The following is an 18,165-nucleotide window of genomic DNA, read 5'->3' as shown; positions in this document are numbered from 1 at the left end:
CGAAGAAGTTTCACCTGATATGTCGACAAAGTCAATCGACCGAAGAGGAGCCGGTGAAAGTATTGCTTCCGCACATGAATGTGGAGCGGTAACCAAGAGACCTTCGCCGATAGAAGGAAGGGGTGGAACGGAGACCGCCTCCTCCGGTATTGGAACCACGGAGGGAACGGAGCCGACTCTCCGGACAATGATGTCGGGCTCCGTCTCTTCCCTTGAAGACCGAGCAACGCTTCTCGCTTTCTTCCTTTTTGGCGTCTACCCCTTTTCGGAGGGTCGTTTTCTTTTTGCAGCATCAGCAAGAACACGGGAAGAACCCGTTGTGTCAAACTCGGACGTCGGTGCTGGGGGAGCGGTCCCCGACTCCGGTCTGGGGGCTACCGAGCCCTTAGGCAAGCCTGAAAAAATAAGATGTTAGCGAAGGACGGAACGAATAAAGGAAGATGCAGCAGAATAGAAGTAGAAGGCTACCGTGGTTCTGGGCAACCCATCGGGCACGTGACAGGTGGGCCCATGTCCGGTCGTCATAAGGATGCTGGTCGAGGAGTACAGTGACCCAGTCACTCAGATTCCGAATGACCGGAGGAACGTACCCATTGGCTGACAAAAGTAAGGAAAAAACAGTGAGAAAGCGGAATCAAAATTTGACGAAGCAACACTAAGGCAATTATTCAAGACTTCGGACTTACGCTTGTTATTCCACTTCTCCGGGAAAGGCATATGATCAGCTAGAACGATTTCCTCGGTCTTCACCCGGACGTACCGCTCCAACCATCCCCGGTCTCTGTCTTCATCCATTTTTTAGAAGAATAGATTCCGGCTGCGCTTGGTCAGTTTCATTGCGCCACCCCGGAACAGCCTCGGGGAGTATAGGCGTATCAGGTGGGCCAGTGTGAACTCCTTCTCGGCGTTGTTGGCCAACAACCGGAGACACGCTACGACCCTCCAAACATTTGGGCCGATCTGAGCTAACGTAACGCCGTAAATCCGGCACATGTCGAGAATGACCGGATCCACCGGAGGGTCGAGTTTGAGAGTGAAGGGGTATTTGTAAACATACAGAAACCCTTCACGATGGTCAGTAACGGATTCATCTGGTCCGGGGGCAAAAATCCGAACTGGACGGGTGTCCCACCGCAATCGGCCCGGACTATGTCGAGCTTCTCCTCGGTAATAGATGAGGGATACTGCCTCACGTCGAATCCCCTGTCTGAAACGGAGGAAGGCCTTTCACCCTCAAGATCTTTGTTGAAGTTGAATTTAGCCGGTATGATATCCGAAGCCGTGGGCTCGAATTTAGCTGGAGACGCGGGCTCGGCCCCCGGGGATGACACCAGTGGAGCATCATGGGAAGTGGATTCGGACATCTTGGGAATAGGAAAGAAGGAAGGTTCAAGAGAGGAATTTAAGAAAAATGAAGAAACTGGTGATGATTGAGAGAAAGGGAGACAAAATTGGTTCTTTTGCACGTTATGTGAAGCACTGAACCAACTGCAGATCAAATGGGAAGCTGATTGTATGTAGTGTAGATGGAAGAGTGCAGAAAATGGAGTGAAGTTGAAGAAGAGCAAAAGCGTGAAAGTGAAAAAATGAGGAGGTAAAGAGCCTTATATAGGCGAAGGAGAGGAACAGTTACCGAGGACGGCCAATCAAGGGGCGCCACGTGTCCCGTCATTAATTCGAAGTGACTCGAAACGACGTGCAAAAGGCGGTTGGCAGAGGCGGGCCATCCGGGGCGGGACACGTGGCCGATAAAAGGGGAGGCATTACGCAACCGTTCCCGCCAAAATAAGAAGATAACGACGAGCTGACAAAGCCACCGGTTTCAGAAATTTTCCACTTCCCGTTACTCCGGTAGACCGGAGATCCGGGAAGTATGGGGGCTATCTTTATACGGAAAACCGGATATAAGTCAAACCGGTGGAACGTGGAACCGGAGGAAGGAATAAAAATGTGCCAGATGCTATTCGCCCTTGACCGGAGTAATGCCTGGGCCGGAGCTGAGTGAGGGCACCGACTGATCTGCCTTCTGCATCGTTGAAACGGCCAAGCCCGGTGACTCGAGCATTCATGGTTGTTGGTCCGTGTAGCTATTTGTCCGAGCAGCCGTTGGTCCGTGTGGTCGTTGTAGGCGGGCCACGCGCTAGTAACGTCCAGTCATGGTCAACTACCCACCATGCGTGTGTCAAACGGCGCCGTCAGTCTAATCCCACCAAATCCGTGCAGAGCTGTCCTTGTTATTATTATTTTATTAGTTCACATTGTATGAGACCCATGGGGGTCACACTATAAATAGAGCACATCCCCCTCCTTTGTAGGGGTTGGTTCCTTTTACTTTCCAAGAACACTTATAGTAGAAGAATTCATATATACAATATCTCTCTCAATATTTGATTCGGCCAAGGCCGTTTGTTTCCATCATTATTGTGTTTCTTCTATCAAGTGTTTTACATTGTTCATAAACGTTTACATTCATAGCAAATTGTCATCAGTAGCCGTTTTATTAAAGAACTCTCATATACATATTTTCTCTATCTACCATACATCAAGACCCAAAGCACATATCCTATACCTACTTACAAATTTCATTGATTATCCGAATTCGGGGTAAACACTTACAAAAATATATAACTTAAATTCAAGTAAATACATATAAATGATTCTGCGAAATGAACAAAAATGCCCTACATTCATAGTTTAGTCCGAAAATATCCTTAAACTATGCAAAATTGAACAAAAATATCCCTACTGTTACGTAATTGGGTCAAAATGCCTTTTTTTTTTCTAATAACCATATTGTTTCTTTTCTTTTTGAACAATTTTTTTTAAATAAAAATATTATTTTAAAAGAAACCTTTTCTTGTTTCTTTTCTTTTAAAATCGCTTTAACTAATAAAAAAGTGGGAAGTAATTTTTTTCCTTAATTTCGTCTTATCAATTAAAATAAAATTACCCATGTACTTTTTTAACTAATAAAATAGTTCATATGTATAAGTCATAGTAACCAATCATTAATTTTCCTTTATATAACGATAAAATTCGTTTCCCTAATAAAATAGAAAATATTTTTATTTCTTAATATTTTTCAGAACTGAAGTAGTATATGCATTTGCTAATATAATCCTTGATTTTAAAGTTAAAATGAAAAAAGGGTCAACAATAACTCAATTGATGATATCTTAAAGATAAATTGTGATTTAAAGTAATGTAAAAAAAAATCTTATTATGTGATATTATGATTGTTGTATCTTAACTTTAAAACCAAGGATTATATTAGTAAAAATACATGATTTATGACACTATATTGTTGTATCTATGTTATTAGGAAAAGGAATTTTATTGTTATTTAAATGAAAATTAATGATGAGTTACTATGACTTATACATATGACCTATATTATCAGCTAAAAAAGTACATAGGGTAATTTTATTTTAATTGATAAAATGAGATTAAGAAAAAAAAAACTTTCCACTTTTTATTTAGTTAAAGGAATTTTAAAAGAAAAGAAACAAGAAAAACATTATTTTATAATAATGTTTTTATTTTAAAAATGTGTTTAAAAAGAAAAGAAACAATGTGTTTATTAGGAAACTGGCATTTTTGAGCCAATTAAGTAACAATAAGGGCATTTTTGGGACAAACTATGAATGAAGACATTTTTGTTTACTTTGTATAGTTTAAGAGTATTTTTGGACCAAACTATGAAGGGGGACATTTTTGCTCATTTGCATAGTTAAGGACATTTTTGACCCTTTTCCATTGAGCAAATACATAAGAACCCTCCTGAACTATAATCTTTTTTTTTTTCAAAAAGACATTTAAACTTTGCAGGAATCCTAGTACCTCTGAACCGATTTAAAGTGAGATTAGCAACTCCTTTTACTCCTATGTGGTATGGGGCGTGTGATTCACTCTTAAAGAGAGTAAGCAGTAGAAAAATTGTTAAACTTTTACTTTTTCTTTTAATAAATAATTTTCTTATTTTTTTTCTTCTCTCTTTACTTTTTTCTCTTCTTATTTTCTTATTTTCTTATTTTGTTCTTCTCTTTCGGCTTTTTTTGCCTTCTTCTTCATAGAAGTTCTCCATTGTTGTCCAGAGCTTTAAAGCTACAGATTAGAGGTTCCTCTTTTAATTTTATAAACATATTGTATCTTGCCTATTATTTTACCGAAAAATGGTACGTTTTGTCGAAAAAGGTTTCTACCATTCTCTCTGCTATTCCTGTTCGAAAAAGATAAATCAAACGAATCGGAAGAGTTATGTATGGAGGAAGAAGAATTGGATGCATCACTCGTTCGTACATATACTCCGTATTTCCATAGCCGTTGGGCTCAGCCTTGGGGTAAAGTCACTCATCCCAAGCCTCTCTACACACAACAAACTGCACCCAAGCCTAAGGAAGACGAGCCATCACCTTCTGATTGGCCACCACAAGCTGGAGTCCGGAATCAAAATGACCCAAAAAAAATAATCTTTTGAATCAAAATATCCCAACAACAAAAAAAGGTGATATAAATAATTTTAGCGCAGTAAATTACTGTGCTAAAGGACTTAACTGTAACTGTGCGGTTAAGTCCTTTAATGCAGTAAAATACTGTGTTATAAAACCCAGTAAAAAAAATTTATAACGCAGTATTTTACTGCGTTATAGAAACAATAAAAAAAAATTAGCAAATTTTATTTTTTGCAACACTTAGTGTTTTTTTTGGGTACTTTGACTAATGATTAATCCTGTGTCAAGACTCTGAAACGTGAATATTTTATATAGAACCTGATATTTTTTTGCTTACGATAATGTAGGCTCAATACATCAAAGATACGTAAACGTTCATATCGTTATTTTTAGTGTTAAAAAGGTGCCCGAAGTAAGTTTTGTTTGAAAACTTTAGGTTTAAGTGCTCTATATACGTAGACGTCCATTTCTATTTGAAGACTTATTGTCATTAGCTTAAAGTTTTTTATTTTTAGGGTTTAGATTTAAGTGTGTTATTTTTTAAATCGCAACTTTATTTCAAATATACGCGATTTGTTTTGCGCTCGGACGTCTGATTTACGCGATTTTTTTTGCAACATATTCGAAATAAAGTTACGCATTAAAAATAACATACTTAAGGAACACTTAGTGTTTTTTTCCATAAAAAGATCGCAACATCTTATTTTAATAAATTTTTTCTTTGCAACACTTAGTGTTTTTTCCATACTTTGACTAACGATTAGTTGTGTGTCAAGACTCCAAAACGTCAATATTTTATATAGAACCTGATATTTTTTTCTGCGTACTAGAATTTAGGCTCAATACATCAAGGATACATAAACGTTCGAATCGTCCTTTTAGAGGTTGAAAAGTTACCTGAAGTAAGTTTTGTTTGGAAACTTTAGGTTTAAGTGTTTTATTTTTTAAGGTTTTGATTTAAGCATGTTATTTTTTAATCAAGACATAACGGTATTTTGAATATAAATCTAATTCTAAAAAATATAGGGAGAAAAACTAATTGTAAAGTGTTCAAACTTTAGATGCTTATAACTTTGTGCTGGGATGTCCATTTTATGCTATTTTTTTTATCTTGCGTATTTTTTCGTGATCTACGCGGACAAACTGCTTGAAGTTTTTAGTTTTCGTTACTTATAATATGATGATACGCAATAGATTTCAACGTAAAAATTTCGCGACAATGTAGCTTTGAATGTCAATTTCACTTTTGTGGTTTCAATTTTTCAAAATAAAGTTAACTAATTTTCTCGACATATAAATTGACTAAAATAACCTTATAACAATAGAACACTTAAATCTAAAGTTTTCAAACAAAATTTACTTCGGGCACCTTTTCAACCTCTAAAATGACGATCCGAACATTTACTTGATGTATTGAGCCTACATTATTATACGCAGAAAAAAATATCAGGTTCTATATAAAATATTGACGTTTCAGAGTCTTGACACACGACTAATCATTGATCAAAGTATGAAAAAAAATACTAAATGTTGCAAAAAATAAAGCTGCTAACGAGTCTAATGACGAGCCATCGCCTTTTGATTGGACGGATGGATCTCCGGAAAATAAAGAATTGGCACCAGTTGAGCCTAAGTGGCGACAGAAAAACTTTTCCGGCAAAAAAGAGTTCGTCCAAATTCGATTTTAGGAAAAGTAGGATGTTTTAAGTCTATTCAATTAAATATTAGGTTTGAGTTTAAAAAGGAAGATATGAGAAGGTATTTAAATTAGTGTTTTTAAGAGAATAACATATCCACTTTATTGGAAAAAATGGACGACGCCGGAGAATAAACTTTCCGGCAAATACAAATTTCCCTCAACCCCTAACTTATTAAATTGCCCTTTTTTTTCACCTTCATTTGTCAAATCCAGTAATTAATTTGCATATAAAAGAAAAAAAAAGAATGGAAGAAATGAAAATGGTGTGGGGAAGTGATGAAGGGGAAATAAAAATAGAGTTCCTCTGCACTTTTGAAGAGATGCAAATTAGCAGGTAAAGAATGGAGAAAGAGAAAGGGAAAACAATAAGAAAGAGAAAAAAGAAGTAAAAAAAAAAAATGGAAAATGAAAACAGAAAGTAAAAATAGTTCTAAAATGAAAAAATGACGTGTCAAAGTAATATTGGTGCGTGATGCGTACAGCCTCCCATAGAACTGGTATTTAGCTTGGAAGGTTCTATTAATTCCAGTTCAAACTAATTTAGAAGGGGCATTAGGACCCTCTTAAAATTTAGATATCTTATTAAAAAAATGTGTTGACTTTAGGGTGTTCCGATGTATTTTCTCCTTTTCTATTTAGTATACAAAAAGATAAAGACAACAATTGTCGACTTCTGTGACAATTGTCTTTGTTAATCAGAAACATAAATGTCATTAATTATTTTAAGTTCCATAAAATACTCGAAAACTAAAGATATATATGTTTTATGTATTCAGTTTTACTCGTTGTATTCATGAATACAATGAGTCTGTTTATGAGTATAGATAGTCATTTCATGAATACAATGAAAAAAGAAATTTATTTTTTGCTGTATTCATGAATACAGCGAAAAAATGTATACGGTGAATAAAAAAATGAAACAAGCTACAATGTTTGCTACAACGCGTAAATACTAAACATGCAGCTACGCCTAATATTTAACCTTTAAAAGGTAGTCATTTGTGAAATTTTTCCTAAAATATACGTCCATAAAAAATTATATGCTGACATTTACATGACTTATTTATAAATTCTGGTCACAATCTAAATTTCTTGTACTGAAAGATTAAACAACAATGATTGCGAGTAATTTTATTGGTATTAGATTGTAGCGCTGACTTTCTACAACAGTTAGTAGAATTTTATATTTCCACCTGTTCTCTTTAAACTATATATTATTCCACTTGTGAAGAAAAAAATTGATTGAAATTAACGAGGATGGGAAAAACCTGGGTTTTAGTCAACTTATTTCTAATTGAATATTGAAAGATTTTGATTAAAAAAATTGAATAATTAAATTCGGTCACCCATATGCCAACGAGAGCTTTCCTAAGATGCAAAAGTTATTGAAAAAAGTACTCCAACTAGAATAAATTTTTCCATTCAACAGTAATGAATAGATAAGTATTCCCCTTATTTAGACGAACAGTTCATTTTTTATAATAAAACAACAAGTTAAAAAAGGAAATTTGATGTGAAATAATCTGGTGACGTTGTTTTATATTTTTCTAAATTAGGTCTAAATTAAAAGTAGAGCTGTTTTTTGTTTAGTGTCTCATGGTCTAGTTAGCTTGGTCTTTTCCAACTGTAATTACTCGTTTAGTCAAACTTTCGAAAAATTAGAGGTGCCTTTTCTCAAAACTGAAATAGACTTAACTAATTTGTAAATTAGGTGTTGGCTAAACTTAGGGGAACATACCCCTTTGTCTCAATTTATGTGAAGAAATTTTGAATATGAGGATCAAAATATTTAATTTTAACTATAAACTCGAGTATATATTTTTTACATATTTTAAATAAAATTTTCAAATCTGAAAGCTATATAAAAAGTACAACAAGTCTAACGTAGCTAATGATTCAACATATTTAAAAAAACATATAGAGAAATTAAAGTAAAAAAAAAAAAAAAAAACTTCTCAAACAGTAACAACTTCAAATAAAACTAAACAAAGAGAGCACAAGTAACTCTTTTCACGATTCACAACTCCCAAATGAAAGCCGATAACTTCCAAATAGTAATGTATTACAGAATTTAGAGCAACATCAGAATTTTTTAAGTAGAAATGAAATGAAAAACAACATTATTTTGTACAAAAAAACCAAAAATCCCCTTTATATCCCTATAGCCATGGATGTAATAAATAAATCAAACAGACTCAGTATGTGTTGTTGTGATCATCTCAGTTTCTTGAGTTTTACTCTTCTGCTTGTTTGTACTCTCCATAAACGTATGAGACAAAACCCCAAAGAGAAAGAAAAAGAGAAAGTCCTTTTTCACCTGAAAATTTCTCATTAAAGAAAATTACGGCTAATAATTCAGTAACTGGGAGTAAAACTGCAAGCAAAACCCCAGACATCAAAGAAGAAGAACAATAAATAACTCCAATAGCACCCACGTAAAAGCATTGCCAAATAATGGCACTCCATATTAGCACTGTATAATATCTAGCTTCTCCCAAGTTATATTGTTTTGCCTCCCTTGATATTGCCTGCAAAATTTCAATTACAATATATTAGTGGTGATCTTAAAAAAAGAATCTCTAAATCTAATTTAACGGTCCTGCATGTCCAACTGTAAGGTATTGTCCGCTTTAGGCATAAGCCGCACGGATTTGTTCCTTGGGTTTTAACTGAAAAGGCGCTTTAACATTTGATTCTGAACTCATTCTTATAAGGTCCTTTAACTTTTTCCTCCCGTTTCGATGTGAGATTCTCCTATTTCAAAGGCTTGCCCTCAGTCATGGGCGTCAAATCTAAAAACAAATCAGTACTTCGTCCCATTTGTGTATTACTGTATTTGACTGGATATAAAGTATAATTTTTTTAATGTAATTAAAAATAAGTCAGAGATATTTATGTATCTACATATCATCTTATTAAAAAAAATTAAAAAATTATTTCTAAATATAAAAAAAGCACCCAGAGGATCTGATAAGCACTATCTGGTTGAAAGGTTCTACACATTCTCTCTTTCTTAACACATTTTTTAGACAAAGACTATCGGTTTTTTCCTCTTTTCGGATGAATGATGATAAACCTTTATCAGAATTAGGTAAATCTTTATGGATCCAGTAGTACCCCATTTTTCATCTACTTATAACATATCACATATGCAAACAATTTAATACAGTGTAATTCCTGTTTTCATCTACGTATGATATGTGCAAATTTAATACAACGCAAAAAGCATGTCGCCCCCATTTTGACGTATACATCGCCCCTATCCAACTAAGAAAAAACATATTTCACGACTAAAGAGTCTTCATCCCTCTATGTGGGGATATGAATAATAAAACATATTTCCCGACTAAAGAGTCTTCATCCTGATCCCTCTATGTGGGGATATGAATAATTTTGGGTTTCGAGGCATCAAGCTAGACATATATTTATCAATAAAATCCTACTGACAAAGTGAAATCACAATGAAAATAAAAGAATTCCAGATCTCTGAAAGAGAGACTTGATAAATTTAAAGGCCCTATGGGATCTAATTAAGATCGATACCAAAGGAGATATATTACTCGCCAATTTTAATGTATGTGGTCTTATTTCGATTTAATCTATTTTTAAAAAATAACCTCTTTGGAAATTTAGAAATAATTTATCTTAAATTTTCTATTTTACACTTAATGCAGGAGTGGAGCTACAATGTTCGGCAGAGGTGTTTGGATGAATTTTAGTAGCTTTTGCTTAGGCCCTCTATGTGTATTAGGAAATTCATTTAAAATATATAGATATTTAAATATCAGCACCGTATCTAAAACGAGCTATAGATTTAATGGGAAGTTTGAAACTTATAAACTTAATGGGAAGTTTTGTAGCCACATAAATATTATATATGGCATGTTCAACACTATAAATTTCAATATTTTTTTATTCAGTCAAATAAGTTCACGTAAATATACTTGAAAATCCTTATTGACGATCATCCCAACGGTGCAAAAAGCAGTAGCAGCAAAACACATGACTAACTGAATCTCCAACACCAATATAGCAGTAAGGGCTTGTTTTGCCTTCATGTAAGTCAACTCAATACAAGGCAAAATGAGTCCATACAAAGCTGCAGCCAAAAGTGTCATAACAAAACCAACAATATACTCTCCACTTGTCACGCCCTCCGGACGATCACCGTTCGCCCGAATACCCAATAAAATGTTGGGGGAATTATAGTATCGAGTTAATATGAGAGAAAAATACTTCTATTACTTTCAAGAATAGAAAGAAGAGACATACAAGCTCAAAAAAAAAAAAAAAAAAACTCAAAAGAAAACACCTCACAAATCTCTCAAGGATATTACACAACTTTTCTTGGTTGTGCTGTGATGATCTAATGTCTGATATTTTGGTGTATCTACAAATGATGGAAGGCTTCCCTATTTATAGGGATGAAATGAACCTATTGATGTCATTTGTGACTCAAGCAAGCACTTGACAATTTGCCAAATACAAGGAATATGTTTTCTTCCTTAAAACAAGGAATATGTTTTCTTCCTCAAAACAGGGGAAATGTTTTCTTCCTTGTTTTCTTCCTTAAAATGAAGGAGATGTTTCCTTCCTCAAATTATGGGATGGACCCAACAAATCTCCCCCTCCAGTCCCATACACCTGAAGGAGGGTACACTGGCCTTTTTTTAGTTTGAGTGTATGCCGACAAGTTCTTTGCACAATTCGAACTTGTCTCTCGGTACCACCTTGGTCAACATGTCTGATGGATTCTCCTTTGTGTTGATCTTCACTAGTCTCAACAGTTGTTGATCAATTGTCTCGCATATCCAGTGATACCGAACATCAATATGTTTTGTACGGGAATGGTACATGGAGTTCTTGCTCAAGTCTAGAGCACTCTGACTGTCACAATGTATCTTGTACTCTTTCTGTTGGATCCCAAGTTCTTGGAGATAGCGCTTTAGCCACAACATTTCTTTACCAGCTTCAGCGGCAGCAATGTATTCTGCTTCTGTTGTAGATAAAGCGACACATTTCTGCAATCTTAATTGCCAAGAAACAACTCCCCCTGCAAAAGTGTAGATATATCCTGAAGTAGATTTTCTACTATCAATATCTCCGGCCATATCAACATCTGTATAGCCTTCCAAGACTGGATCAGCTCCACCGTAGCAAAGACATAACTTCGTGGTACCCTTCAAGTATCTGAGAATCCATTTGACTGCCTCCCAATGCTCCTTCCCGGGGTTAGAGAGAAAACGACTCACTATACCCACTGCATGAGAGATATCTGGCCGTGTGCATACCATAGCATACATCAGACTTCCAATTGCTGAAGAATAGGGCACCGCTGACATCTCCCCGATCTCTTCCTTGGATGTGGGACGTGTTCTTTTGCTCAACTTGAAGTGATTCGCAAGTGGAACACTAACTGGTTTGGTATTATTCATGTTGAATCTTTCAAGTACCCGATCAATGTACTTCTCTTGAGATAGCCATAACTTGCGATTCTTCCTGTCTCGAGTGATCTGCATCCCAAGAATCTGTTGAGCCGGTCCTAAGTCTTTCATATCAAAAGACTTAGAGAGTTCTTTCTTTAGTTGGTTTATCTTCAATTGATCTTTCCCAACGATCAACATGTCGTTTACATATAATAGAAGAGCAATGAAGGTACCGTCTGGAAGTCTCTTGATGTATACACACTCATCCGCAGTAGTCTTCTTGTACCCTTGACTCATCATGCATGAGTCAAACTTCTTATTCCACTGCCTTGGTGCCTGCTTCAAACCATACAAGCTTTTAGATAGCTTGCACACAAGATTATCACTTGAAACCTCAAAACCTTCTGGTTGCTGCATATAGATTTCTTCTTTCAAATCTTCGTGAAGAAATGATGTCTTCACATCCATCTGTTCAAGCTCCAAGTTCATACTTGCTGCCAAGCCAAGTATAACTCGGATTGAGGTCAACTTGACAACTGGTGCAAAGATCTCATCAAAGTCAATTCCTTTCTTCTGCTGGAACCCTTTGACAACCAACCGAGCTTTGTGTTTCACCACTTGTCCGCTTGCATCCTTCTTTAACTTGAACACCCATTTGTTTCTCAGTGCCTTCTTCCCTTTAGGAAGTTCTACGATCTCATAAGTTTGATTTTTCTGCAGAGATTCTAACTCATCCTGCATTGCTATCAGCCATTTTTCTTTATCCTTATGAGACATAGCTTCTTGAAAACTCTTCGGTTCTCCATCTTCAGTAAGCAAAAGGTATTCAGATGATGAGTACCTTTTTGATGGTATATGGCCTTGTTCAGATCTACGAGCAGTTGGAACCATCTGAGAAGAACTACCATCATCTGTGTCGTGTGATGGTTCTGGTGAGGTGGGTTGTGGCTCCCCTTGCTCAGCACTCTCTTCTGTCTCCTCATCTTCTTCTGCTCCTGAGTTTTCTTCTAGCACTTCGTCATTATTTCTCAAGAACAATTCTGGTGCTTCATTTGAAACTTGAGCACCCTCATTTGACTTCTGAGACATCGTGGATTTTTCAATGTCTTCTATTGTCAAATTTTCGTGAAACACAACGTCCCTGCTTCTGATCACTTTTTTCTCCTTAGGATCCCATAACCTGTATCCAAACTCTTCATTTCCGTAGCCAATGAAAATGCATGGGATAGTTCTCGCATCAAGCTTCTGTCTGAGCTCTTTGGATACATGTGCATATGATGAACACCAAATACTCTAAGATGTGAGTATGTAGGATCCTTACCTGTCCATAGCCTCTCTGGAACTTCAAAGTTGAGTGGTACTGAAGGTGATCGGTTGATGAGATAACATGCGGTATTGACTGCTTCTCCCCAAAATGGCTTTGGAAGTTTATCCATGTTCAGCATGCTCCAGACACGCTCCATGATAGTCCGGTTCATTCTTTCAGCAACGCCATTGTGCTAAGGGGTGCGTGGTACTGACTTCTCATGTCTAATGTCATATGCTCTGCAATATGCATCGAACGCCTTAGAAGTATACTCGCCTCCATTATCAGATCGGAGACATTTCAGTTTCTTTCCTGTTTCACGTTCCACCAAGACGTGAAATGACTTGAAGCACTCGAACACCTGGTCCTTCGTCTTCAGGAAATACACCCACACTTTTCGAGGAGCATCATCGATAAAAGTCAGAAAATATCTGCTTCCACCGAGTGATTCAACCTCCATAGGACCGCAGACATCACAGTGTACCAAACTTAACAACTCTGATCTTTTTGTTGAAGTGAAATTAAATGACACTCTGTGTTGCTTACCGAATAGACAATGATTGCAAGGACACAGTGTAGCGTTCTTGTCAACATTTATAAGATTCTTCTTCATCAAGGTAGTCAACCCTTTCTCGCTCATGTGGCCGAGTCTCTGGTGCCATAAATCCTGAGAAGCCTCCTCTGCAATGTTGAGGTTGTCTATACAAATTCTCAAATGTGTTTTGTACAATGTGCCACAAACATGTCCTCGAGCGATTTTCAAAACGCCCTTTGACATTTTCCATGTGCCTCTGCTAAAATGGTTTTCATACCCTTGTTTGTCAAGAGATACCACTGACAGGAGATTGAGCCGAAGATCTAGCACATGTCTGACATCCTTCAAAGTTATTGTGCTCCTGGTACCTATCTTTATTTGTACATCACCAATTCTGGCTATTCCAGAGGAACTGGAATTACCCATCTTTAGCGCTCCAAAGTCTCCAGCTTTGTATGTTGTGAAGTAGTGCCTGTGGGGAGTTACGTGGTAGGATGCTGCAGTATCTACCACCCATTCTGTGTCTTCTCTTGAGACGTGAAGGCATGTCTCATCATGGGTAGTACAATACGCTACATCACCTAAGATTATGATGAGCGCTTCACCACCCTTGTTCTTCGGTTGAGAACTGCTCTTGCCTTGCTCCTCTAGCCATTTGTAGCAATTCTTCTTCATGTGACCCTCTATACCGCAATGGTGGCAGGTATAAGAGGGTTTCCGGCCATTCGATGATTTCCCCCGACTTTTGCCTCTACTTTGCCATTTTCCTCTACTATTTCTTTGTTGTTTTCCTTATGATCTTCCTCGATTCTCCGTCACAAGGGCATGAGTCTGATCTGTGCTCATGTCTTTCCTTCTTGCCTCTTCATTGAACAATGCATCCTTGACCACAGACATGGTAAGTTTGCCATCTGGGGCTGAGTTGCTGAGAGTAACAACTAGTGTTTCCCAACTATTAGGAAGGGAACTAAGAAGTAGTAGAGATTGCATTTCGTCTCCAAGTGGCATTTCTACACAAGATAATTGATTTACCAGACTCTGGAACTCACTGGTATGTTCGGCAACAGAAGTTCCACTTTTGAGCTTCATATTGACAAGGCGTCTCATCAGAAGGGCCTTGTTCCGAGCGGTCTTGGCCTGGTACATGTCTTCCAACTTCTTCCAAAGGGCATAAGCGTCGATTTCTTGTGCAGCGTGGTGGAAGACACTATGGTCAATCCATTGTCGGATTTGACCAATAGTTTTTCTATTAATTTTCTTCCACTCTATTGACTTGGGCGTGTTAGGATTAATACCCTTCAGTTCTATTGGATCAAAAAGGTCTTTGCAACTGAGGAAATCTTTCATCCGAGGTTTCCACAGCGTGTAGTTGGTAGCCGTGAGCATAATCATAGCTCCAGAAGATGAAGTTGACTCGTCAATGGTCATTTTTCACCTTCTGAATAATTTTCAAAAAATTGAGGGACCAAACTGCAATTTTTCAAAATTACAAAACTGACCGGTGACGTGGCAGCTGATGCAGGAGCACCAAGGTAATTCTTTTCTGATGTGAAAGTTCAGACTATGCTGCAACCACAGAGCATACTCAGACAAAACCTTGGCTCTGATACCACTTGTTGGGGGGGGGGAATTATAGTATCGAGCTAATATGAGAGAAAAATACTTCTATTACTTTCAAGAATAGAAAGAAGAGACATACAAGCTCAAAAAAAAAAGAAAAAAAAAACTCAAAAGAAAACATCTCACAAATCTCTCAAGGATATTACACAACTCTTCTTGGTTGTGCTGTGATGATCTAATGTCTGATATTTTGGTGTATCTACAAATGATGGAAGGCTTCCCTATTTATAGGGATGAAATGAACCTATTGATGTCATTTGTGACTCAAGCAAGCACTTGACAATTTGCCAAATACAAGGAAGATGTTTTCTTCCTTAAAACAAGGAATATGTTTCTTCCTCAAAACAGGGGAAATGTTTTCTTCCTTAAAATGAGGGAGATGTTTCCTTCCTCAAATTATGGGATGGACCCAACATAAAACCGCTCCAACTGTCAACACAACCATCGCATTAATAGAATACGATGTGAATTTTAGCTTCACTATGAAGAAAGCACCTATTGCCGTGAAGGCAAGTTGAACAGAGATAAGAAGTGAAGAAGTTGACACGGGGAGTTTTGACCCGCCCCATGAATAGCAAAAATCATCAAGTCCAAGGGCAATGCCAATGACGAATGCTGCAACGAAGACTCGAGGCGTTATGAAATAAAACTTGGTATCAGAACCCTTGATTTTTCGACGATAGAAGTATAGGATGACAAGAGGTACGAGGGTGAGTGGCCATCCACCGGTTTGTAACCAACTACTAAGCCAAATTTTTGCACCTCCTTCCACAAAATATAAACGCACCATTAAAGGACCACCACAAACACCAACTGAGAGTATTAAACAATTTATCACAAGAAGAATTCTCTTCATATTAGTGCTTACTCTTTGATCTTCCATTTTCAAGAGATTTAATTTGGATATAAACTTTGTTTGTGTTCTTCTACTATTTCTTGAAGTGACGGGAACTGTAGATTGCTATTTGTAGTTTGAGAAATGTTTTTGGTCCATTGGGAAGATTTGTTTCACAACATGGATTGGCCCCACTTTAAGAAGGCTTAAAATTGTATTAGTGGAAAATAAAGCGTGTACTCGATCCCTAAATATTTGGAAGTCTCCATAGCTGTGCCTGTTTATACAATTACAAGCATAATCATGAATACCAACAATATTAGCAACTCATCACGTCAAAACCAACCCATCAAGCTAAGATAAAATAATCTGAATTTTCAATGTCCATGACGACCGCTGCGTATAACAATTTTTTTTATAATTGATAGATTATGTAAATATTTTGTAATATTTTATAATCTCTTATTTTAGGTTAGAATATTTTGTAATATTTTATTCTGTCCTATTTTAGGTTAGGATATTTTTGTATATTAACCAATTCAAGGAATGAAAGGAAACTACGGAAAATAATTCTTTCATGCTATCAGCAGTCTAGGGTTTTCTTTTTTTTCCTCTCCTCTCCGCTGCCCTAGCTCTGCCGGCTGCCACCTTTTTCCGCCACCATGTCCGACTCAAAATCATCCTTCCACCCCGCTTTTGCCGTCTCCAACATGCGTAATCACATTCCTGTGGTTCTTGAAATGGAGAATGCACAATATGGTACATGGGCGGAATTGTTTAAAATCCACGCCAAATCCCATAGGGTCATACACCATATCATCGCACCAGAGAAAGGGAAGCAGGCAGCCCCTACCTCCGATGACGACAAAAAACTTTGGTCGACCCTTGATGCGACTGTGCTCCAGTGGATTTATTCCACGATTTCGAATGACCTCCTTACTACTATTCTTGAACCTGGAGCAACGGCCATGGAAGCCTGGGATCGCTTGTGTGACATCTTCCAGGACCATCAAAACTCCCGTGTCGTCATGCTTGAACAAGAGTTTTCCACAACTAGGATGGAAGACTTCCCGCACGCGTCTGCATATTGTCAAAGGCTCAAGAGCATCTCCGATCAATTAAAAAATGTGGGGGCTCCGGTTTCCAATTCCCGCCTTGTTCTTCAGCTTGTTTCGGGTCTCACCGACGCATTCAAGGGTGTGGGAACGCAAATTCATCACAGCAAACCATTGCTTCCTTTCACCGAGGCGCGCTCATCACTCGTTCTGGAGGAACGAGAACAGGCGATGCAGGTGATGTTCGGCCAAATTTGCATATATTTAGTCATTGTTGCCTCACATTTTAATACTTTTAATCGTCTTTTGAGTATTATTATATTAATTTGTACTTAATATTATATTTTTATTATGTAGGAATAAAATCATGTGAAGATGAAGATATTTGGATTAAAATTGAATTAAAAGTGCTGAAATTGAGGAAGGAGCACACTTTATATTTGGAATTGGAAAAGGAATGCCACGTACAAATATTAACGTTGAAGGCTTGTAATGATTAGCTGGTGAAGGCTTCTACTAATGGAATACCTAGCAGCAAAAGAGATGTTTGCCTACGTGGAACCAAGTGAAGAAAAAAACAAGTAAATTGAAGAGGCAACAACTAAAAGGGAATGCAAAATTAAGACACTTTGTCTACGCGGCAATCATTAATTAAAAACAAGAGCAGACAAAGTTGTTGTTTCTGAAGGCGTAACAAGAGTGAAAATTGATCCAGCCAACTGACGTGTCAAATTGAAGCAGCCAGGGACATAAATAAAATTCAGGGACACTGTACGAAAGCTTCGGTCCATACAGTGTATTTTCCTACTTTTTTTGGACTAGGTTATTTTGTGTGGGTCTTTTTCTACGCCTATAAATATTTTCATAAGCCATAATTTTTAGACATCTTTGGCATTATACTCAAGTTTGGAGGCTAGGGTTTCTACATAAATATTCTTTCTTTTATTTAATCCTTGCTTATGGGAATTTCTTGGTGACAATTAAGATTGATACTCTTGTTGTGCTTATTTATTCATCGACATTATTTATATTCAAGTAAGTTATTGTTATTTTAATTATTCTTGTTCTTCAACATTTCTCAAGGGAGTAGCTAACCCTAGGACTCACCCATTTATTTTGTTTGAAACTCGGAAGAGGAAAAACGGGATTGGGATAGAATAATTAATAGGAATTTGGGGCGTTAACCCTCATCTAATGGAAATTGACCTAGGAATAGGCGATACCACTTGTAGCCATAT

General features: G+C 37.1%; 2 protein-coding genes across 2 annotated transcripts; one reads left to right on the top strand and one right to left on the bottom strand.

Annotated features, from left to right (window-relative positions):
* Positions 1-7,938: 7,938 nt before the first annotated feature.
* Positions 7,939-15,920, bottom strand: LOC132602508 (purine permease 1-like). The gene is made up of 3 exons (XM_060315341.1): positions 15,458-15,920; positions 10,095-10,342; positions 7,939-8,678 (listed from the first exon to the last, which is right to left on the bottom strand). The coding sequence occupies exons 1-3, from the start codon at positions 15,918-15,920 to the stop codon at positions 8,385-8,387; spliced, it is 1,005 nt and encodes a 334-aa protein (XP_060171324.1). The 3' UTR covers positions 7,939-8,384.
* A 662-nt stretch (positions 15,921-16,582) lies between these two features.
* LOC132601828 (uncharacterized) lies at positions 16,583-17,290 on the top strand. Its single transcript, XM_060314888.1, has 2 exons — positions 16,583-17,164; positions 17,285-17,290. The coding sequence occupies exons 1-2, from the start codon at positions 16,583-16,585 to the stop codon at positions 17,288-17,290; spliced, it is 588 nt and encodes a 195-aa protein (XP_060170871.1).
* Positions 17,291-18,165: the final 875 nt, after the last annotated feature.

Source organism: Lycium barbarum, chromosome 7 (assembly GCF_019175385.1).
Source record: "Lycium barbarum isolate Lr01 chromosome 7, ASM1917538v2, whole genome shotgun sequence".
NCBI lineage: Eukaryota > Viridiplantae > Streptophyta > Magnoliopsida > Solanales > Solanaceae > Lycium > Lycium barbarum.
This window is presented reverse-complemented; position numbering and strand designations above follow the sequence as displayed.